This window comes from Dromiciops gliroides, chromosome X (genome assembly GCF_019393635.1).
Source record: "Dromiciops gliroides isolate mDroGli1 chromosome X, mDroGli1.pri, whole genome shotgun sequence".
NCBI lineage: Eukaryota > Metazoa > Chordata > Mammalia > Microbiotheria > Microbiotheriidae > Dromiciops > Dromiciops gliroides.
This window is the reverse complement of record NC_057867.1, coordinates 64539576-64563636: the sequence shown is the minus strand read 5'-3', so window position 1 is coordinate 64563636 and position 24061 is coordinate 64539576. Positions and strand designations below refer to the sequence as shown.

Genomic DNA, 24061 nt, shown 5'->3' with positions numbered 1-24061 from the left:
CAGTCTGGACTTGGAATCTGTCTCTCTGGGGGTGGAGCTGCCACTTCAGCACTCATTTCCCTAACTCAGGAAGCTGCCTGGTTTGGCTTGTTTTTCTTGCTTGACTTCTGAGGACCATCTGAAGGTGGGGATCCTTCAGTCAGGACATGGGCAGTTCAGTTGGCCCATGAACCCCTGTTACAGAGCAGAGGATGCCAGGCAGATGGGTGAGGTGTGGTTCTTTGAAGGGCAGCTGACCCCTGTGGGCTGAGCTCCCTCTGAGGCCTTGGCACAGACATTCTGTGAGACAGGGCTGAGAGTGCAAACTAGGGAGGGAGAGAAGGCTCCTCCCTGGGACCACCCTCCCAGGAGCACTCGGGCTGGGGCAGGGGGAAGAGAAAATCAAGAGACGCACAAACAAGGGAGACAGAGGAAAGAGGGCAGGAGAGAAATGGAGCCTGTACTGACTGAATGAAAATGCGTTTATTAAAGCGCTCATGATGTATCAAGCACTGTGCTATGCTAAGCACTAGGGATACAGAGGAAAAAAGCAAAGGCAGTCCAGAGCAGGTAAGGGGATGGGGAGAGGGGAATAGAGAGGGAGGAGGAAGGGGTGATAAAGAAGTAGAAAGAGAGCGGTATAGGGAGAGGTTGAGTCAGAGTCAGACACACACAGACAGAGAGGGACAGAGAGACGGAGAAAGAGAAGGAAAGGGAAAAGGAGATAGAGAGGATGAGAGAGAAAGAGATAGAGATAGTGGCACAGAGACAGATATAGAGGCAGAGGGCAAGACAGAAAGAGACAGGGAAAGAGATAGACATCGAGAGGGAGAGGCAGAGACAGAAACAGAGGCAGAAATAAGAAAGGGTAGGAGAAGGGTAGTTAGTGGTTTGGCATGTGGGTTTCCGGGGCCCACCTGTGGTAAACACCACTTCTCGGGTAACCAGTCTTTGTTCCATGATGGTAAACTGAGGCAGCTCCAGCGTATCCATCCCAGTCACAGCCGAGTCATTCCCTTGCCAGTAGAACACAATGTCATCAACGGTGTAGCCATCTGGAAGGAGGTGGTGGAAGAAGGGAGATGGGTCAGTTTCAGGATGAGCCTGCGCATGTGAAGTGCATTCCCTGGGGGCAGGAGCCTGAGAATCGCGTCTGCTTGCTTTCGGGTTCTCAACCATCAGCTAAGACAGAGAGAGATAGCAGCCCTTCTGGAGGGCCAGCAGGGGGAGCTTCCTGTGGGCCATGTGGACAAAGGGCCAAGGAGACTTTCTGAGCTGAGGAGGAGGCAGTAACACCTGTCATACCTGTGGGTGCTCCAGATTGAATTTCTCATCAGGTTCTCAGCTGACCACATAAGTCTTCTCATGAACACAGTGGACAATGTGAGCCTTCTCCCTAATTTTTCCCTTCAAGCTAGCCCTTGTTACTTTCCTGGGGAGGCAGCCCCCCCCCTCCCCCGTTAGACTCACACAAAGGGAGAAAGAAGCATCAGTGCGCGAGCTAATATGTTGTCTGCACCTGAGTCTTTGGCTAATATTTGTACTCAGGATGAGTTTTTTTCATGGAGGAACAGAGGAAGCCTCTGTTCTAAGGCTCCCAAAGGTCACTGGCCTCTCCTCCCTCAGATGACTTCTGTCAACAGGGACCCTTCTTAGAGTAAAAGAAGCCAGCTCGGGGACAGCCAGGTGGCACAGTGGATAAAGCACTGGCCCTGGACTCAGGAGGACACGAGTTCAAAGCCAGCCTCAGACACTTAACACTTACTAGCTGTGTGACCCTGGGCAAGTCACTTAACCCCAATTGCCTCTCAAAAAATTTAAAAAAAAGAAAAAAAAAGAAGCCAGCTCAAAAGACCAGAGTTAATTGCAAATTCTTCAAGTGGCAAAAGACAAAATTGTTAAGGATATCAATTTTGCTTCCCACATTCTGAGTGAGACTTACAAGTAATGGAGAACAAAAAGAAAAAGGGGTTCTAACAGTAGCAAATTTCCCAAGAGCATCTCCTCATAAACAAAATCACAGTGCAGGGAATTGTATAGAATTCCCAATCCACTGTTTTCTTGGTCATAAACTATTCTCGAAATACCAAGAGGTACCAAGGATGACATCAGCCATTAGTGCCTTCAGGATCTCATTTACATTCCATTACTGATCATGCTGAGCATGACAATTTACTGCTCACCCTAACCTTTTGAGAACATAACTAGTACTTTGTCAGATGCACGTTCACAAATAGAGCATCAAGTTTGGGGACAATGCCTGTGTTCGAATTCAATATCTTATGTTCATTTGAATGGGAAGCAAAAAAGATAACATATTTGGAGAATGGCTAGAATTAAGGGGTTTGATTGCATTTAGTCAGTCACCAAGAAGGAAGGACCAAGGGTCTCTCTGGCAGCTGGAGACTCCAAATCACATGGACTGGCATGCTTCTAGAGGCAGGGGCTTTGAAAAAGCAAAGAGGGAACTTTATAATAATTTTAAAATAAATAACATTTAAATAAAATTTTAAAATAAGCTTTAAATAAGCTGTCTCCAGGCCCCTCCATTGTGCCTTCCTTCTTCTGACCCACAGGAGCTGGAGCAGAGGGAAGAGAAGGGACCAAGATAAAATACGTACAGCTTTCAATCTCGAGGGTGCAATTCTGCTGGTCCAGGGGGTATTGACGAAGATCCATCATGCAGGCAGCAGTGGTGGTGATTCTGGGCAGGGGAAAGAACAGGAAAGAAAACATGAGAGCTTGGTGGTAGGACGGGAAGAGAGGGTAATGCATTCTCCATAGTATGTGGCTCCAATACCGTGAGACATTTCAATCTGGCCGAGCCTGTTCATGGAGTTGTTGATTTCCCAGGATGGCAGAAGTGGAAGAAACCTTTGAGACCATCTGGTCTCCTCCTCTCATTTTAGAGAGGGGGAATTGAGGCTGGTCTGGGAAGATGTTAACTGAAACACTCAAGATTACACAGCTAGTAAATGGTAGACAGGAGAACCTGACCCCATGCCCTTTTACTTCAGATCTGGTACTGCTTCTACTGAACCAGAGGATTTCAAGGTAGAAGAGGTCTTAGACACATTCTAGTCTCCTTCCCCCCATTTTATTGTATTTTTTATTAAGATGCTTATTTTTATGTTTTGTCCCAATTTGCTGAGATAGCATATGTAGTGATTTGGTTGAGTGTAGGGGATCAGGGGCAGCTAGGTGGCACAGTGCATAGAGCACTGGCCCTGGATTCAGGAGGACCTGAGTTCAAATCTGACCTCAGGCACTTGACACTTACTAGCTGTGTGACCTTGGGCAAATCACTTAACCCCAACTGCCTCACCAAAAAACAAACAAACAAAAAGAGTGTAGGGGATCAGAGGATTTAGAGATGAAGGGACCATCTAGTCCATTCCACTCATTTCAGATGGAGAAACTGAGACCTGTAGAGGGGAAATGACATAACTAAGGTTTCAAATCGAGTGACAGCCAGGACTTGCACCCAAGTCTTCTGACTCCAAGTCAAGTGCTCTTGCCACTAGGCTACTCTCTCTTTCTCTCTGTTTTCCTCTGTCTGCCATCCCTTTCTCCCTCCTTCCCTCTCCATCAATCTCTGCCTATTTGGTGAGAAGAGTAATGAACTAAAGATACAGAGGGGAAGGAAAGAATACTATGGGTACAACAAAGAAGCCTAGAAATCTGACAAGATTAAAAACAGAAACTGAGCCCCTGGGAAGGGCTGAGAGACATTTGGGACCAAAGTAATGAGAACCAAGTTGCTCGATGTATATTCCCAGGTTCCTTGGCAGCGCTGGTTGTGACCTAGGAGGTCATCTAGTCCAATGCCCTTATTTTATAGCCAGGCAACTGAGGTACAGAGAAGTTCAAGGACTCCCCTGGGGTTACACAGCTAGTGAATAGCAGAGATAGGTGCTGAAGCTCCCTCTTGTGCCTACAAATACAAGGCACTTTTCCCGTGCCTTGCGGCTGCCAGTATCTGGGGTCATGAGAATGGAAGTGACGTGTGGTGCCCTGGCGTGTGTATGTCTGTGTGTGGAGATAAGCCTATATGACCACACACAGCTATCCGGTAGCTTAGGGAACACCTGGAGCTACCTGCACGCATGTGCATTGGAGAGAGAGGGTGAAGGGCAGATGGTCCAGAGTGGATCATGGGAAATTCTAGGCTATGTGTTAAAGAGGGGGTGCATATGTGGCTGAGCTACTGGAGATCTTGCAAGGAAAAGAGAAGATTGAGGGAGAGAGGTAAGGTGTAAATGGGATAAAAACCCCCATTCTTAGCTGATGTAATCATTCCCATAAGCCCCCCCCCCAACCCTGTGTCAGTCTGCACTGTCCTCTTCATCTCAATCTCCTTCAAAGCTCCAGTTTCTCTTTCCAGCCTCACTGAGTTCAATTTCCATTTCCTATAGTGTGTGCACGTGTATGTGTGTGTCTGTTCACCTCCCCCCTTTAATTAGCAATCCCCAAAGCATTCATCAACTGGCGTACTTGTTTATGGAGCAGGGAGAAGCAGTGAACTGTTCACTGGGAGCTGAGTTGAGCCCCGTGGTCTGAGAGATGGGCCAGGGATGAAGCAGGAGGGGGCGGGGAACAAAAGGACAAAGAGCCAAGGCCTGAGCGGAAAAAGGGAAACTGAGAGAACCCCCAGAGAAATGGTGGCCCAAGGTGGGGAAGGGGCAGGCAGTAAGCCTGAAGAAGAGACAAGGCAAAGGGCAGAGAAAGCTGTAGTGGCTGCCTCACTGTCTCTTTAAGAAATCCTGTGTGCTAAATTTATCTCTCGGCTGTCTGGGAAGACTGTTTGTGGGAGATGAAGCCTTGAGGAGAGTCTTTGCCATTGCGTGCTGTGCTATAAATAGATCTGGAGAGACTAAGGGAATGTACAGATGCACACACATGCCTCTCTCACACATGTGTACACGCGCGCGCGCGCACACACACATGTCCATCCTCCATGCCTTTGGCTCCAGCATACAAACCACCTTTTAAGGGGGAGGGGAAGGAGAAGAGCTTTCACTGGAGCTTGGCGAGGAGAGGGGAACCAAGTCACCCATGATAAAATTGTGATTAATGGAGTCCATGCAGTTTGGTTTCCTGGGCGGAGCTGAGGAGGGAGAAGATCAGGCAGTGTGTTGGTTGCCATTGCTTCAGAAGTTATGCTGGACAGGGAGGATGGGGGGATATTCCACCAGGGGATCCACCTTCTCTTCCAGATTCGCTGGGGCAAAGGGTCCTTACGGCCTCCACCTCTAGAAGGGGCTTTACTTCCTTTCTTTCAACATGTGAGCTGAACAAAGGAAGGGAACAAATATTGTTCTAGGTAACTTGTTGGACCTTGTGGACTGGCAGCAGCCTCCAATGTTCTTCTTAGGGGAATGGTCTTGTTTCCCTGCCTGTGTCTTGTCCTCTTGTCTGGCTGGTATAGTGGTGCTATCATTCCAGGTAGCTACTGGGATCTGGAGGCCATTAATGTAGTAGTAGTTCAGTCATTTCAGTCATGTCCGATTCTTCACAATGCCATTTGGGGTTTTCTTGGCAGAGATACTGCAGTGCTTTGCCATTTACTTCTCCAGCCCATTTTACAGATGATGAAAGTAAGGCAAACAGGGTGAAGTGACTTGCCCAGGGTCACACAGCTACTAAGTGTCTGAAGCTGGATTTGAACTCAGGAAGATGAGTCTTCCTGACTCCAGGCCCAGTGCTCTATCCATTGCAGTGCCACGTAGCTGCCTTGGCTACAATGTACTCAGCTCTTGAGGTTTCAGAGGTCTGGACGAAGTGTGGCTGGTTGGGGCTCAAGCCAGGTATGCTAGAAGTGAGCTGATAACAGAAAAAGGACTTTGATTACTTAGTAAGGAATGCATCTCCACTCCTTGGCGGGGCTGGGGTCCATAGGGAGAATTCACTGGATGCAAGAGAAGAGGGAATCATTGCTCCTGTCTGCCCTCTCCTCCCCCCAGGACCTTGGGAGCCGAATGGCTTTATGAGGATTCCTGAATGGCATGCTGCTAGATGACAAGGGCACAGAAGGGGGAGACAATGATGGTGGCAGTCCATGTCTTCCAGGTCTGGGGCAGTAGTAACTTGTCATCCTCAGGAGAATCAAGGGGAGCCACATGGCAGGAAGGGAGTTCCAGCACCCCCCATACCAGGAATCCCAGACTGGCGCTGGCATCACTTGAGAAGCATGGGCCCTGTTGGCAGCCTCCCTTAGATCTTTCCAAGCCTCATGGCCATCACTGCCAGCAGGAATTTTCTTCTCTTTTCTAAAAATCTCTTCTTCGTGGTAAATGCTACCACTTGTTGAGGACAGATGCTGTTCCAGCAGCACTTGGAAGGAAGGCTCCTCCTTGCTCTTCGGTTTTGGTGAACATCAAGACAAAATGGTGGGCCGAATATTTACGTTACCTCTCTTCATTGTGGCAAACAACTGGAAAGCTGAGAAGTTGCCCATAAGCTGAGGAATGGCTGAACAAGCTATGGTACACAAAGGTGATGGAATACCATTCTGCTATGAGAAATGGTAAAGGCAATGCTTTCAGAACAGCCTGAGAACACTCATATGAACTGATGCAAAGTGAAGTGAGCAGAATCAGAACAATTTATACAGTGGCAATAATAGTGAAAAGAAAAACAATTTTGAGAGACATAGGAATTCTGATCAACACAACGACTAACCAAAATCCAAAGGACTCATGAGGAAACATGCTACCCACCTCCCGAGAGTGGGCAGATGGACTCAGTGCAGATCAAAGCATATTTTCTTTTCTTTTGTTGGGTTGGGGTACATGGCTAATGTGGGAATTGGTTTTGTTTGACTATACACATTATAATAGGCTTTGTTCTTCTTGCCTTCTCAATGGGTAGGGGAAATGGGAGGGAGAGGATTCAGAACTGAAAACAAAATAAAACTAAATCAAAACCAAAAGAGCATCCTGAGACTCCCATCCTTCCCTATGGCCAGTTGATTGGCTCAGGATGCTACCTGAAGAGAAGCGTCAGGCTGGCCTGCTGGCTTGGCACCACAACACAGTGGCACCATCTTGGGATGTAGGTCCAGGCCATTTCAGCCCAGTGGGGATTTGCTCATTCAAGTCATATGTTTTACCTCCTACAACACAGCTTCCACAACCCTTTTAAATAACGTTTCTCATGGCAGCTCCAAGGGAGATGATCTCCATTTTCCTAATGGGAATTTGCCAAAGAGTTAAAGTTGGGGGTACTACATGGCTAGGTGATCATAAGAGAGAACTGCCAGGTATCACCAGTGAAGAACTGCCCAGGAGAAGCTGCCACAAGGATTTCATCAGAGAGGTGTTTGCCCAGACAAGGAGATGGGCAGATCATAGAGTGGGGCCTGGGGATGCCACATGGGCAACTCCATTGGTATCCACACCACGCTACGAGGTCTAGAGGACCTCTTCTTGACTCCTAGAGGGAGGCCCCTATGGAAGATATGGACAAGAATCCCACAGGATGAGAAGGGATGGATCAGTGGTGACTTGTAAGGATTTAGTAAGAAGGGGAGGAGGCCTGGAGGGAGAGCTCCCCCCACCTCATCCTGGGGAATTTGTGACAAGGCTTAGACCTCAATGGGAGACAGGAGTTGGAGGGAAAGCCTTTTTTAAATGGAAAGATTATGTTCTGAGGATTTGGGTTGACTGAATATTATACTTTGGTGGGGGTGTCTGAGGAGCAGAAGCCAGAGGAAGGACCAGACAATGGTGGAGGTCTAGGCATCCCAAATATTTACCCCCATGTGGCTATGTGAGTGTGCATGTGTGTGCCCATAGATGCATGCATGCAGGAGGCAGGTCACCAGTCCTTTCGGAGTGAGAATTGGGAGCATGAACAGTGTGGCTGTGACTATGCTATGGACAAAGCACTCATTTCTGAGGGGAGCAGTGGGGGTGACCTACATTTCTGATTGTGCTGACTGAGCCCACTCCCATGGTTAGGCACCAAAAGAGAACACTCTCACCTTTACCAGTCTCTTTCTGTCTCTGCTTATCTTTCTCTATGTGTCTCTGTCTTTCTCTGTGTTTCTGTGTCTCTGTCTCTGACTCTTTTTCTGTGTCTCTGCCTGTCTCTGTATTTGTGTCTGTGTCTTTGTCTTTCTCTGTCTTTGTCTCTGTGTGTCTCTGTCTCTCACTTGCTATTTGTGTTCTTCAGAAATGTTCTCATTTTTTCCTCTGAATAGATGATAAGCTCTTGAGGACAGCAACTCTATCTTATGCTTCTTTGACTCACTATGTAGATAATGGAACCCTGAAAAGAGTATACCCCCAGTGTGTGTTGCAAGTTAGCTCTGCAGTGCCCACTGAATGGGATGTGAGTCTCCACGCTCTCTGCCTAATTTACTGTGAGTGCTAGACTCCTAGATGGAATTACCTGAGGCCATACAGGACAGTCCCATCAGGATGGAGACGGATCATGCGGTTCTTCACAGTCACTCCATGCAGGAAGGATTTCTTGTCATTCAGGAAGTAGGTGTCAGGGAGCCACAGCTGATCAGCCACACGGTTGTCCAGGGTCAGGTTGAAATCAAAATCACTGTATGCCAGGCGCTTGTCCCTCCAGCTCTGCTGGAAATACATGGTGATGGTGTAGTCCTGTGGAGACATAAAGGAAAGCCAATATATTGAAGGTAACTGTGTGTGTGCGTGTGTGTGCGTGCGTGTGTGCGTGTATACGTGTGCATGTGTGTGAGAACACTGAGCTGGTGCACAAAGAATGGGAGGTAGGGCTCTGTCTAGGAAGTGGTGGAAAGGAGTCCGTCTTCACATGGAGATGAAGAAGATGCTGTTGCTGCCCATCCTTTCAGGTGTTCCATTGAGTGTTCCTCCATTAGCAAGGGCAGAGGAGAGGAGGGAGATGTCATTCTTCCCATAGAACTGGACAAGCTGCGGGCTTAGGGGGGAACCACTGCTCTAGTCCTCTTTGGGGGATGCACCCCAGGGACAGCAATGGCCAGTGTCCAAGAGGTCAATCTCTCCTTTCTCCACCCAAGCCATGTGCCTTCCTCTGCCAGTGCTCAGAAAGAAGAGTTGCTGTTAAGTGTAAGCAGGCCAGGTAGGAGTTTCCCTAGTGGGATATGATCTTGCAGCTCCCTGGGTCTCACCTCTTCAAACCAATACATTGTTTGGAGAGGGGAGGCTGAGGAACACAGCATGGCTGACAAGATGGAGAGGGAGACTTAAGACCTTTCTTGGTTGTCTTAAAAGCCAGCTCAGTACAATGGAAAGACTATAGGTCTGGGAGGCAAGAGGCCTGGGTTCTACTGCTGGCTTGGATAGGGATGGGGATTGCACTTGTAATTTGATAAGCAGAGGGGATTCTTGGGTGGAGAAGCTGCCTCTGCCAATGCAGGTAAGGGCCTGGGAGATATATAAAAAAGGGAAAGTTCAAAGGGGAGATTAATGCTCCGTATATCCAATTTTGGCCCTCACACAACTTACAGTCTTAGGGAGTTGCCTAGAGAACTGAGGGGTTAAGTGAATTGCCCAGGTTCATACAGCTTTACAGTCATACAATGTCAAAACTGGGGATTTGAACCCAGGGCTTCCTAGTTGGGTACTGACTGTGTAAGCTTGGGCAAGCCACTTTTAGCCCTCCAAGACTCAGTCTTCTCATTTGTAAAATGGGAATCCCTGTCTCTCCCAGGGCTTCTGAGATGAAAACTAATGTGCTGATAGTTCTACACCTATGTTCAGTACTGGTGATCATGCCTGTTGTGCAGCATTTCAGGACAAGCTTCACATGTGGATTTCATCCTAGGCTCTGTAAGAGGGGAAACTCACAAGGGATGTGCACAATTCTCTGGTAGCTAAGCTAAATCAGCCTCTGCATAAGTGGTTCCCTTCCTTTCCCTCCCCAACCCAAGGACAGGACCCCCACCGTTAGGGGAACTGGGTAAGATACAAGAATGGGTTCAGTCCACTTGTGGTCTCTAGAATAGAAGTAGAGATCCCACCTGAAACTTCCATCCCCTGTGGGTACAGCAATGAGGAAGGCACCGTCCTTCATCAGAAACTACTTCCACTGCGCTGCAACAGGTGTTTTTCACAGTTACACATCCAAAGTCACAATCCTCCCTGCCCATTTCAGCATTATTAACATGGGAGTTAGGAAAGGGATGCGTTATTAGTGTCGCTCATTGCCTGGGCTTCTTGGTTGAGCTCTCCAAGGTTCTTACACCATTAGCTGCATCTGCTTCCTTCTTTTCCAAAATGACCACTATAAACCAGTAGTCTAGTGATTGCTGGACGCTGAAGCTTTTCCCAACAGCCCAACCGCCCCCCCTGCCCCCCCACAAACATGCATACACACAGTGCTGTGGCTCAGCCATCCAGCTATTTTTCAGCTTTGGGTCATGCAGAGATAGGGGAGCAATGCAAGAGCATGGCTGGGCAGGCTGTGTTAGTTGCTTTGAAGCCAGGTAGCTGAGCAAGGACAAAGAAATCTAGTTCTTAATAAAGAATCTCAGATTAAAGGGAAGTGTGAAGGGCTAGAGGCAAAAATTAGCTCCATACTGATCTCTGGAATATAGCAGGCAAGAGCGAGTTTATGGCTGTTCCAGTAGCTGCCCAAGGGCTTTTGCTGCCAAAATTTGAAGGTGGGATTGATCTAGGGCCCTGCTTGGCACCCCCACCCCATTATCTGACCAGTAATAAGCCCTCTGGGCAGTCAGATTCCCTTCTAGTCTCCTTTGTCTATCCAGAGAAGTTGCCACTACAAGAAGACAGTAACAGCGAAGAGAATCACAGTGTCAGAGTTGGAAGGGACCTTACTGGCCATCTCACACGAATAAGGATCTTCTCTATAATTTACCTATGGAATATTCATCTAGTCTCTGCCTGAAGGCCTGCAATGAGGAAGACTGGTCACTTAGCAGGCCCAGTTTCCCCTTAAGGAGGCATAGGCTGCTTTGCCAGGGCACTGGTCCTGGGACTGGAGGTGATGGAAAGAACACTGCACATGTATCTAGGATGCCTGGGTTCCTGCTATGAGACTGTGGGCAAGTCACTTCGCCTATCTGAGCCTTAGCTTCCTGACCCATGAAATGGGGACACTTTGTGGGGTTGTTGGGAGGAAGGCACTTTATAATCCTTGAAGTGTTCCAGAAATTCAAGCTATTCTAATTATTCCCTGGCCTGGCCTGTGTCTGTGTCTACATCTGCTCATGGCTGCTTGGAACTCTCTAGAAGAAGAAGGTTATACAAAGTGGTGACATCATAGTTAACCACATGATTATTTTTTGGGTGGGGGGGCGGGCAGGGCAATGAGAGTTAAGTGACTTGCTCAGAGTCACACAGCTAGTAAGTATCAAGTGTCTGAGGCCGCATTTGAACTCAGGTCCTCCTGAATCCAGGGCCGGTGCTTTATCCACTGCACCACCTAGCTGCTCCCAACCACATGATTTTTTTTTTTAAATGAGGATTTTTTTTTCCATTGAGGGGGGAACACAGGAGCCTAGGTTGCTAACTACCTGCTGTCTGGAGAAGGTAACCTTCTCCCTGCCACTGGACCCCTCTCTGGGTCAGGAGAGATCTTCAAGAATCCCCCTCCTACCCATCCAGGTAGACCCATCCATGTAAGGTGAATGAATGGTATGCCTACAAAGCCCTGGGGCCCCTGCAGATCCACTGAAGGCTCCTGCTGCTCTCCTCTTATCAGGGTGTACAACCTTTTGCCTTCCATGAGTGGCCTAGGAAAAGACCCTCCAACTGTCTTCTTGCTATCTACTGGGGCGTATCTTGAACCCAACACATCCTCAATGGAACCCTAGTGGCACCACTATCCTCAAGTGACTCTTCCCTCCCCATTCATTTCCCACCCCACCCTCCATCTATTGGTCACAAGTCTTACCTCTACTCTATCTCAGATGCTGGTCCTGTATCTACTCTGGATCATTATCTTGGCCTTAGGCTATTGTAGCATCCACCTAAATGGTTTGCTGGCTTCCCCTCTCTAATCTCCATGTCCTATTGCTGCCAGCATACTCTTCTTAATGCTCAACACTGATCATGTTGCTCCTCTACTCAAAAGCCTGCAGTGGCTCCCTAGTGCTTAGTTACCAACTTCTTTCTTCTTTTGGTATTCAGGACCTTTCAGTCTGGCTCCAGCCCACATTTCCAGCCTGACTTTATGCTACTCTCCCTTCACATATTTTATAAGCAAATCCATGAAGTCTCCCTTGATGCCACTAGCTAGACATGACCTCTCTCTCCTCAGTTTTCTCTATTTGATCTCTCCTGTGCCATGATTCTATTATAAATGGCCTGGTACAGATAAATCACTCCCCCTCATATCATTCACAGGTTCTGTGAAACTACAACTCTACGTGAAACATATTTGTGGGGGGCAGTTAGTTCCATGGCAACAGAGTTATAAATGGGAAAGCTGTTCCTGGGTAGCCTAAATCTAGACCAAAAAAGCTTCTAAAGTGTCTTTAGAGAGACCTACAATTATAACAGGGCTAAGTTGGGCCGGGCTGCTCGGATATGCTAGAAGACCCGAGGTGAGCAGAAAAAACACACTAAATCTCTGCATGGATCCTTGAGGATCCATGCTTGGGGATGGCTAGGAAGGGGATGAGGGAGACGACTGGCTTAAGAATAAGGAGCCAAAAAGCCATATATCAATCCAGGTGGAGGATGGGAATCCCCTGATCTGTAGTTTAAGATATTATTAAAGATGACAATTCTCGAATGAGTCTGAGCATTGTTTCTTTCAAAACAATCTTTTGCTCACATCTCGAAAAGGGACAGTATATCACCCCCAGAGGCATACTCAGCTCCAGCACAAAGGACAGAAAGCTGGGCTGGTGGGGGTGGGGGGGAGTTGTCACTGATTTCATTTGGAAGCTAAGACACGAGGGGCTATATCCTCCTGACCTGAGACCAGCTTCTTCAGGTAACTAGAGGAAGTCCAGCCACCAATGGGGCAGTGACTTTGACCTTGCAGGGACTGGGCTAAAGGTCTGAAAAAACCTCAGGCTTTGTTTATCTTTTCCTGTTCTCTTTCCCTTTGTCTTCCAGAAGCAACCAGGTAGAACTATTAACTCAGTGCCTCTTTGTTGTGAATGGGGCTGCCTCTGGCACCAAAGCCAAACGCTGTTTGATATCTCAAATTTCTATAGCTTTCAGATGTACAAAACACTTTCTTCCCAACAACCCTAAGGAGAGCAAGTGAATACATTAAGTGAGGAACAAGGAACTAGGGAGCCAACTTTCAGGTGGGGATTGGTTACAATGAGTTATCGATCTAATTGTGAAATGATGTTCAGTGGGGAACTCTTTAAATGATGTGTGTGTATGTGTGTGTATTCGCACACGTGTGTAGTTACATCCACTTCCCCCACTCTAAGCTCTTTGAGGGAGGGACTATGTCTAGCTTCACAGATTCACAGCATATCAGATTTGGAGGGGTTTTCAGGGGACAGCTAGTCAATATCATAAGAACATATCTATCAAATGATTGGTTATCCAGTCTTTGTTTGAAGACCTTAGAGATGGGGAACTCACTACCTGCCCAGGCAGTCCATTCCACTTTGGGACAGCTGTAATTGTTACTAAGTCTTTCTTTCCACTGAGTCTAAATTGGTCAGTATCATCTTTCAGGGCCTGGTGCCTGGGATATTTGCCCTGCACACATTGTTAATCCATTAATAACATGGATACATTAAGAACACTATTAATGAGGGATCTCCTTCTGCTAATATGGATAGCAACCTACTTGTCTCATTCTCTCAGAGAAGTTGCCAGAAGCTCATAGAAGTTAAGCAATGTGCTCAAGGCCTCATGGGTAGTAAGGGCAGAACCAAGATTTAAGCTGAGGTTCCCATAACTCTCCAGATAACTCTCTTTCCACTGCCCCATGCTGTCAAAAGGGCTTGGGAGAAGGTGAGTGTCTAGATCATGGTTTTGGAGGCCATCAGCATGACCTCTGAAGTTCCTTCAAAGCTGTCAAGTGGCCACTCCACTGCTCAGGGTTGGGGGCTGATTACATTGCTGTCAAACATCCAGAAACAGGTTTTGAAAAATCATTGTCCATTTTTGTAATCTACAACTACTCTTTGACTAAATTTCATGTAGATCCGATTCCTGGCCCCAGGAAAGGTGACTGACACATTCAGTCCATCTCATTTGACTTGACTATAAATGGGAAGGAGAGAACAGAGGTCCTAGTGAACCACAGGATCTTGGAGCTGGGAGGGATCTCTAAGACCATCTGGTTGAAGTCCCTTATTTTTACACATGGGGAAACTGGGTCATCTCTCAATCCTCTCATCTGCTGTTATTGTTGTAGCTATTGGCCCAATGAGGGTGATGGGCAAGATGATATAATGTTTCACCCAGTTCTGAGGTTTTGTGATGAGGAGAATAGGGCCTTTTAAAAAATTACGGGGGCAGCTAGGTGGCGCTGGCCCTGGAGTCAGGAGAACCTGAGTTCAAATCTGGCCTCAGACACTTAACAATTGCTAGCTGTGTGACCCTGGGCAAGTCACTTAACCCCCATTGCCTCACCAAAAAAAAATTCTGTCTCCTTTTCCCTGCATGTCCTTCCTCTCTCCCTTTCCAAGGAGTAAAGCCAATACCTGTGCTTCTTCAGGGAAAGAAGCTTCTGGAACCGAAACTGGTGAGAATATGCCTCTGTTAATTTTGTCTAGCCAAACCCCAGGTAGGAGGAAAAGCCTAACTTGAGAAGCCAGGGGATGGCATCTTTGGATTTCCTGGTTTGGCTGCTGGGATTATTGGGAGGAAGGCTGTCTGTTTTCTCTGTCTATATCCTCTTACCCTATGACTAACAGATGCCTCTGTAAAAAAGACTGGGGCTTTTCAAGAGCCACTGAACCAAAGCACTGGGGCCTGTGGGAGTACTGCTACACAATGGATGCCAGTCACTAGAGACTGATGGGCCTGTACCAGGGAGACACCCACCAGGAGCCCTAAGCAGAGTCGAGTGAGTGAAGGATGGCATCTTTAGGACTTTCATTTCCAGAGAGAACACCAGTAAAAACTCTTAGTTTTAGTGGTTGTGTCCTTCAGGTTAAAAAGCATGAAGGGGAAAATGTCTCTCAGTAATATGGAGAATGGGCAAAAATGGCAAGAGCACCTATGTTGTTGATAAAGGCTACGATGGGGTTTCTTCCTCTCTAGGCACCAATGTTTTCAGGCTGATGGAGAAGAGGGGGAGGCATGGGGTAGTTAATATTCTGAGTCAGTGACAAGTTGCTAGGCAACAGAGAAGGATAAATGTTTAAGGCAAATGATTAGGAAGAAAGAAGAGTGCTACTGGGATGTTGAAGGTCAGTCACATCCTTTGGGTGGGTTGAAAGAGGGTTTTTTGAAACCCTTAAGAGGGCTGAGAGTTAACCCAGAACACACAGAGAGGTGGTTAGTCAAACCAGGTTGAATAGGAACGCTGAACTTTGGGCAACTGCTATTTCATCACTTAGCAAGATAGAAGAAGAAAGCACTTTGGGGCATTTAGGTCAGATCTCAAAGTCTTCTGTTTCCTCTACAATCCAGAACCTGGTTTCTTGGATAGATCTAGAAGCCTGAAATCAGAGTTTCTCAGGCTGTGGGAGACACAGGTTCACACAACCCAAACTCACACGAAACTGATGTAGAATTTTAAGAGCCAATCTGTCCATTTACTGTGTGGGCTAGACAATAGTAAAATTAAGTGGTTGAATGCCTGGACACAAGGAATAGTCATTAATGGCTCAGTGTCAGCTTGGAAGGAGTTTGATATTGGGTTGCCCAAGGGATTTGTGTTTGGCCTTGTGTTTTTTAATATTGTTATCAATGACTTGTATAAAGGCAGAGATGATGTGCTCATCATATCTGCAAATGACACAAAGTTAGTAGAGTTACATTTTGTATGAGTGATTAAGGCTCCAAAAAGATCTGAGTAGGTTAGAATACTGGATTGACAGTAATAAAATGATATTCAATGGGGACAAATGAGACTTTCTGGTCTTATATTTGGGTACAGGAAAGTGACTTGACAAGTATAAAATGGGAGAGCTTTGACCAGATAGCCAGCCATTCATCTGAAAACTCTCTGGGAGTTTTAATGAATCATAAGCTCCGCGTGAGCCAACAGTGTGATATGGCTGACAAAAACCCGAATGAGAACTTAGGCTGTGTGAAGATAGGTGCAGTATGGACTTGGGAGATGAGAGTCCCACTGTACTCTACCCTAGTCAGATCAGATCTAGAGTGCTGAGTTCAGTTCTCAGACTGACAGTTTGGGAAAGACGGTGTTAATCTAGGGAAGATCAAGGGGAGGGGGAGCAGGTTGGTGAAGGGGAGTTTCTTAGAGCAGTGAAATCATAGGTTGAGCCCCTTTACTTGCTGAACTGGAGAAATGAGGTCCAATTGTACCTGACAGTCATGCCTGATCACATACATTATAGCACACAGCATGCTTGGCTGGTTCTAGTTCCAGGCATCCTAAGTCAATGTGTTTCTCTCCAGTGCAGATACCCTAGTGCTATATAGATCACATTTAGGGAGAATGACCACACTAGTCGATCTTTATCTTCATTTGTGGAGGTCACTCCTCTCTGAGGGGTTACCCTGGAGAGCCCTAGATCACTTTTTCTGTGGGGCAATGAGGGTTAAGTGACTTGCCCAGGGTCACACAGCTAGTAAGTGTTAAGTGTCTGAGGCCATATTTGAACTCAGGTCCTCCTGACTTCAGGGCCGGTGCTCTATCCACTGCACCACCTAGCTGCCCCCGGATCACTTTCTATACCCAGTTAGGTATAGATCACCAATATACTACACAGGAGGAATGACTTCAGATGCTACCCCCAAAGAAGCCAACATCCAAGTGAAACTGGACATGTAAGACCCAAGGACTTATCCTGGGTGCATCATTGTTATGATTGTCATGTATAACAATAAACAATGATTCAGAATTCAATCAGAAGGTCACTGTTCTGGATTTATCTTGGAGTCCTGACTCAGCTTCTTGCTGCACATGTGACCTTGGACAAGCCATCTGGATCTCAGTTTTCTCATCTTTAAAGTGGGGATATTTACTATGCTAACTCTCATTTGATCCTAACAACCACTCTGGGAAGTAATGTTTATAAAATTGTTGGCAAATATCAAAGTGCCATAGATGTGGCCATTCTTTTTTTAAAAACTATTATTAAATGCAGATGGTAGGGGGCAGCTAGATGGCACAGTGGTTAAAGCACTGGCCCTGGATTCAGGAGTACCTGAGTTCAAATCTGGCCTCAGACACTTGACACTTACTAGCTGTGTGACCCTGGGCAAGTCACTTAACCCCCACTGCCCCGCCAAAAAACAAAACAAAACAAAATGCAGATGGTAGGTCAGATATGGACCTGCCCTGAAGGCTTAACCTGGTGGTCCCAGACCCCCTCCGAGGGGAGCATGAATTTGGATGAAAATTACATATTTATTTTCACTCTCCTCTAATTGAAATTGAGGGTTTCCTTCAATCATTTAAAAACATTACTTTGAGGAGGGGTCCATATGCTTCATCAGACTAGCCAGGGACACCCAAAAAAGGTTAAAACCTCATGGTCTGGTAGGAGAACCAAGAGAGGTATATCTATAGTCATCAAAAACATATGCATATATGCATGGTAGTGCCTACCTGAAGAACCCAGCTGTTTCTGGTTAGGTCTCTCTAATTGCTAAGAGGCCACTCACCTGGCTCATCTGCTGAGAAACATTAAGAACCACTTCCAACCCACTGGGATGTGGACAAGTTTGAAAAAATTCAATTGGGATGCAGAAGTGGAGTTGTCTTTCCTTGGGATAAGCATAGCAAACAAAAAAGTAATACCTACTAGAAGATATTTGTGAGTTATTCAGGTGATGATGAATTAGAAAGATTGAGAAAGAGAGCAGAAGCAGATCTCATTTGGAAAGAGTGTCCTTCATCCTTTAGCTGCACTGTGCATGGTTGGCTGCCTGCCTAACAAATGTTTCTTGGAAGAATGAATGAAAGTCAAAGGTAAAAGTCCTACAAGGTTAGAATGGCTGAAGGCCAATTGGCTGCCCATCTGCATTTGGGACAGTTTTCAGGCATGACTCATAACATTTATAAAGGATAAAACAGACATCAATTGAGGCATCCCTGCTCGATTGTGGGGGGGGGAGAAGAAATTTATGAATTTGGTATGACTAGTGAAGATTTCTGGGAGGATGTGGGATTCCAGTGGCATTCAGAAAGAAGGGAAAGATATGACACAAGGGATTTTTGATGAGAGAAGGAAAGTTGCATCTTTACGGATGGCCTAAGTCCCCACACAGAGCAAAGATGGAGAGATGTAGGCTAAACAGTAATAAAATTAGGTGGATTTGAAATTGACTGAAAGGCGGGATTGGAAGAGTAGTTATTAATGGCTCAATTTCAGCTTAGAAGGAGCATTTTATTGGAGTTTTCCTGTGATACATGCTTGGCCTTGTGCTATTTAGCATTTTTATTAATGACTCGGATAAAGGCATACATGACATGCTTATCAAATTTGCAGATGACACAAAGATAGGAGGGTTAGCTAACATGCTGTATGACAGAGTCAGAATAAAAAAAACTAGACAAGTGATGATATTGGCTGAGTCTAGTAAGGTGAAATTTAATTAGGGCTCATAAACGTAAAGTCTTACATTTCAGGGTAAAAAAAATCAACAAGTACAAGATGAGGGGGAGTTGTGGCTAGACAGTAATTTGTCTGAAAAATGATCAGGGGTTTTTAGTCCCTGGAAGCTCAATATGAGCCATCCATGAAAGCTAAGGTATAGTGTGTAGCCTATGCAGAAGATGGATAGTACCATTGCGTCTGGGATGTTCTGTTCTGTTCAGTCCTGGGTGCCTCACTTTAGAAAGGACATTAACAAACTGGAGTACATCCAGAGAATGGCAACGAGGTGGTGGTGGTGAGAAGACTGGAAGTTATGTCCTACAAGAACCAGTTGAAGGAGCTGAGTTGTTTAGCCTGGAGAAGAAGATACTTGGGGCAGAATGTGAGCTATCTCTTCATGTTTTTGAAGGGCTGGCTTGGCCCTAGAGGGAAGAACTAGGAGCAGCAGGTGGAAGATATACAGTTTTCTGCTCAATATAAGGAACAACTTCTTAACCATCAGAGCTGTCTAAAGGTGGAATGGGCTGTCTTTTGTTTTTTTTTCCGAGGTAATTGGAGTTAAGTGACTTGTCCAGGGTCACACAGCTAGTAAGTGTCTGAGGCCAGATTGGAACTCAGTTCTCCTGACTCCAGAGCTGGTGTTCTACCCCCTGCAGTTCCACCCAGCTGCCCCATAACGGGCTGTCTTGGGAGAAAGTGAACTCCCCTCCACTGAAGGGCTTGGGACTGCATGGCCACTTGTTAACGGATTTTGCACTGGGAATTCCTGGGGGAATGGGTTAGACTAGATAGCCCCTGAGGACCCTTCCAACTCTCAGATTATGTAATGGGCTTTTAAAAATAAGAGTTGTCTTCCCTTGAGAATCACACCTAGCCAGAATGTAACCATGACTAGTTAGCGCCTGATTTTCTAGGCTCCCATGACCGGCTAGCCTTAGCTCTCCTTATTCCTGGCTAGGCAGTACAAATGGCAACTGGGGTAGGGCTGCAGCTCTGCCTCACCTCTTCAAGGAGCTGAGGCTGTTGACACAGTAATTAGATTGGAAAAAAATGAAACCAGTTATAATTATGGTCAGTAGCCAAAAGTCACGAAGGATGCAACCACAGCATGTTTAAGATGGAAAGGATCTTGGATGGAAAGGATGGAAAGAGTCATTTAGACTACCAACCTCCCCCACCCACACCCTATTTTACAGAATGGGGAAGAGAATCCCTGAGGTCACATAGCCAGCAAATGGCAGGGCAAGACTAGAATTCAGGTCCCCTGACTCCCAGAGCTCACAGCTCTTTCTTTTCTTTTTGTTTTCTTTAAAAATTTTTTTAGTTAGTTTTAATTGACTAGCAAAGGGGGTATGTTTGTGTACGCTGTGCAGGATGGGGCAGTTTGGAGGGGTCTTCTGTGGGAGGCATAGTTATCCATGATTTGTTTGGGGGGGAGGGGGATGTTTAGGGTAGGAACTTGCTTGAACCTCATGGATCTTTCTACTACATCACATTGCCTTGGGAAAATTGGCTTGAAATTGATGCCAGCTAAAACCAAGAGAGAAGAACAGGAATCATCACATTCTTCCTCTACCTCTATTTCCTGGAGATAGCAGAGAGAAGAAATAGGCTGAGGTCTTCTTGAAGAGTGGGCTTCAGGGAGTCAAGCCTGGATTCAAGACTCCATAACCCCTCAGACTCTAGCTCTACTTCTGTGGAATTCATGACTGGCCACACAGACAGGGTTTCTAGTGGTTTCTCTCTCCCACAAATGGTAGTAACCTCTCCTTCTCTAGTGGCAGGAAGCTGACCTTACTGCTCATTTCTGGACTGCTGGATGGAGTAAATGAACATCTGTCCTTCGAATTGAGATGCCAAAGGGCTAGGGGCTTCCTGTGATATCGACTGTGCTAGGAGTCATTTGGGGACATCCAACCAAGGGCACAGTTATTTGCAAGCACAGCTCTGCTGTGGCATGGCCCACCATTCCCAAGAGCACAGAAAACCAAAGCTGGCCTCGGCCTTCAGGGAGCTGCTCACTGAGCCCTCTCATTTAGAGCCTCCAACAGGACTTCCTCTTTATTTTGCATCTATATCTATTTTGTATTTATTTGTCTCTGTATGTAGACTCCCTTCTTAGAATGTAATATCTTTGAGGGCAGGGATGGTTTCATTATGGTTTTTGTAACCCCAGTTCCTAGCATATCCCAGGTGCTCAGTACAATGCTTGTTGAATGAGTAAATGAGTGGAATTATTTAACCAAAGTCCCACAGGGAGTTAGTGACTGAGTAGGCCCAGAACTGAGGTTCTCCTGACTTTGGAATCAGAGCTCTTTGCACTACAGCCTGGCTACCTCTCTCTGACCACCAGCACAGAGCCTCCCTCATCTTCCTTGCCACCAATCCATTACTCTCTAGGTTGGAGGGAGGAACCTGAGAGTACTTGCTTCTGGTCCCATACAGCCATTCTCTCTGAAGGTCAGGGGCTGAGCTAGTGTGATGGAGGGGAAAGGTGAAGAGCAGCTGGTCTCATGTCCAGCTACTACTGTCTCCCAGCACTCCTGTCATCTACAGGGAGGAAGTTGCAGCTCTGTACTTGAGAGAAAGTTTGAGAGCCACACATTGTGGAGTATTGTTATTGTCTATCCCAACTCCCCAGATGCATGCAAAATGAGCTTTGGTATTTTAAAACCCTCAAAAATGTGGGCAATGTTCAGTTCGGCTCCTCTCCGGCCATTGGCCCTGGATCTTTCATTCCTTGAGCACCTTATGTATTTGCCAGCATGCCAAATGTTAAGGTAGAGGGTACCTTATGACCAAAAAGCTGGGCTCCTTCACGTTTGCTGTATTCTTTGCAGAATAGTATGTCCGGTTGTCCAGGATTACCTTATTATCTACCAAAAGATGCTATTAAAACACCCAGCTTTATTTTCTGAAAGCTCATCTAATTGGATAAACCTGGGCTTGCAAAGACCTGGCCAGGAAACTTGCCTGCCCACCTGCAGTTATCGTCTCGGGTCACTATCCCCAACATGCACCGAGGGAGGTGAGGTGAGACGAGGCCAGAACGGGACAGGATGGGGGAGGAGAGGCCTCTGCTTGTTACTAGAATGCCGTCACCCCACTGTCCCCTGTCTGCTTCTTATAAAAGGCCTAGCCAGTCTCCCCCAGTTGCTAATGCCTTCCCTATAAAATGGATTAGTATTTACTTGGTATATGCTTTATAATCGCCTGAATGTGGAAATAAGAGTGGAAGCTTTCTGAGGTCAGGGATCGATTTGTTTTTGTCTTTGTAGCCCCTGCACCTGGCACAGGGCTTGGAACATTGTTCAATCAGTAAGTCATTCAACAAGCATTTGGTCCAGATGAGAGATTCTTAACCTGTGGTCTGTGGACCTGTTTTTTAAAAAATATTTTGATAACTATTTCACTATAATTGGTTAAGCCTCCCTGCTCTAGACGTTTCCCATGCCTCCAATAGTTCCCCAAGGTTCCTACCATTCTTCCTTTCTCCTTGGCTCCTTAGTCAGTGTCGTGTGGCAAGTTGTACACTGGACTTGGAATCAGGAGACCTGAGTTGAAATCCTAACTCCTTGACTGTGTAATTATAGGGTTGGCCCCATCACCTCTTTGAGTCTCAGTTTCCTTAAGCTGCAAGATGGGTACAGTCATGCTTCTATCTATCTCACTGGCTTATTATGAGGGGAGCATTCTACAAACCTCCTAGTGCTATAGATATCTGAGTTAATATTGTTCTTACTATCTTCTTGCTCTCCAGGTCGAGAGAAAAGGTGAGCCAGGGGATGCAGTCACTTTTCCACTGCTACCAATTCGTTGTCTTAGCTATGTGACCAAAGGACTTTGCTTTTCCGTGAGACAGACTACAACATCAGAACAGCCATTGCCCCTCCTACCTCTTGGAGGGGAAGGCCAATGGACATGAGCTTCATTGCCATGCAGGAACACAGGCTTTCTCTACTGGGGACAGACACCAAAGAGCTGGGCTTCCATTGGAACGAGCAGGTCAGAGGCTAGGCAAAAGGAAGAAAGAGCTGAAATGGGCCACCAAAGAGCATGGCTATGAAGCATTTACAGTATCTCAGGGCTGGGCAGGACCTCTGAGACTTTCTCATTCAACCTGTCCTGGAACAGGAGGCCTTTCTGTAACATCTTCAACAAACCTTCATTTGAAGACTTTAGGAGAGGGAAAAACTGCTGCTGCCCAAGGCAGCTCATTCCATTTGGGGAAAGCTTGAATGACCAGGAAGGTTTTCCAGACACTATCTGATGCTCTGTAACTTTCACTGGTCTCCATTCTTTTCCTTGGGACATTCATTCATTCATTCATTCATTCAATCAACAAGCCTCTTCTGAGCCCCTATCCCTGAGGTAGACTGGGCTATGGGGCCCAAGAGGATGAAGAAGGCAGTCTCTGTCCTCTGTCTTGGAAATCTTTGTCTCCTTGAGAGACATAACCATAATCCAAGACAGAATGTGAGTGGGCAATAAACGAGGGCTACCATGTTGGTCATCACAGATTTCTGTGGAGTTGGCCTGGAGGCAGGGGGCTGGACTAGATAGCTCCTCCTCGTTCCTTCCAGTCTATTGCTTTTGTGACTGTGAGGATGGCAGCCATCAACATCAGTAGGGCCTTACTTAACACCGACAGGGACATGGAATAGCACGCTTTCTAGCACAAGTATAAAGGAAAGACTGAGAGTGTGCAAGAAAGATTCTGAAAGGACAGAGAGCCAAGTGTGTCTTCATCATAGAGTCAGCATTGCCTTTTTTAGAGACTGACGTTCCTCTTGGGGCCACTTCAGTAGCTATCATGGCCTCTAAGATGACAAGGTCACTTTCTTTCAAAGTTCCCACATCACCAACCACTCCCTCCTTGTCGGTCAGCACTAGGCCCAGAGTGCCACTGACTGTGGCTTACTCCTCTTCCTGAGATAAAAGGATTAGGGAGGCCCCCGAAGCTATAAGCATTGTTCTTGACTCCTTTCCCAGCTGTGGACAATGACTGGGCCCCTCCTTCAAGATTGTACTTCTTTTTGATGACACCCTGATTATCTTTCTAAGCATCTGGTTTGGCAGTTTTATCTGAGCATATTTTCCCTTCCTCCTTCCATTTCAGCCCAATGCCCTCTTGATCAGGTCAGTGAGTCTTCTGCCAAATACATTCAGCCCAGTTCCCATAAGTTGTCCTCTGTCCCTTGCCCATCATTCTGGTTATCTTGAGTCATGGTCCAGAAAATCAAATTCCATTCTTAGATAGCATCTACTTGGCTAGCTGGTTACCTTCCATAGCCTCCCTTCTCTTTCAAAGTGATACATACCTTTCAAGTGGAGAAAAGTGATGAAAACACCATGTGTATTGCTGCCTCCCCCCTACCTCCCCCAAGCCCTTCAGTTTCCTATTGTGAACTTCCCTGGAGATCCATTCCAGGTTTCTTCTGGTGG

The 24061-nt window shown here is 46.5% G+C and overlaps 1 protein-coding gene across 3 annotated transcripts in view; it reads right to left on the bottom strand.

The window, feature by feature from the left end:
• GABRQ (gamma-aminobutyric acid type A receptor subunit theta) overlaps window positions 1–24061 on the bottom strand; it is a 71135-nt gene that overhangs the window by 12535 nt on the left and 34539 nt on the right. For 2 of the 3 annotated variants that reach the window (XM_043973812.1, XM_043973811.1), the window contains exons 5-8: window positions 22513–22629; window positions 8374–8594; window positions 2601–2683; window positions 897–1034 (exon numbers count right to left, since the gene is read on the bottom strand). In XM_043973812.1, coding sequence (XP_043829747.1) covers window positions 897–1034; window positions 2601–2683; window positions 8374–8594; window positions 22513–22629 — 559 coding nt within the window. The remainder of the gene's footprint in view (window positions 1–896; window positions 1035–2600; window positions 2684–8373; window positions 8595–22512; window positions 22630–24061) is intronic. The other variant, XM_043973813.1, reaches the window with a different exon arrangement.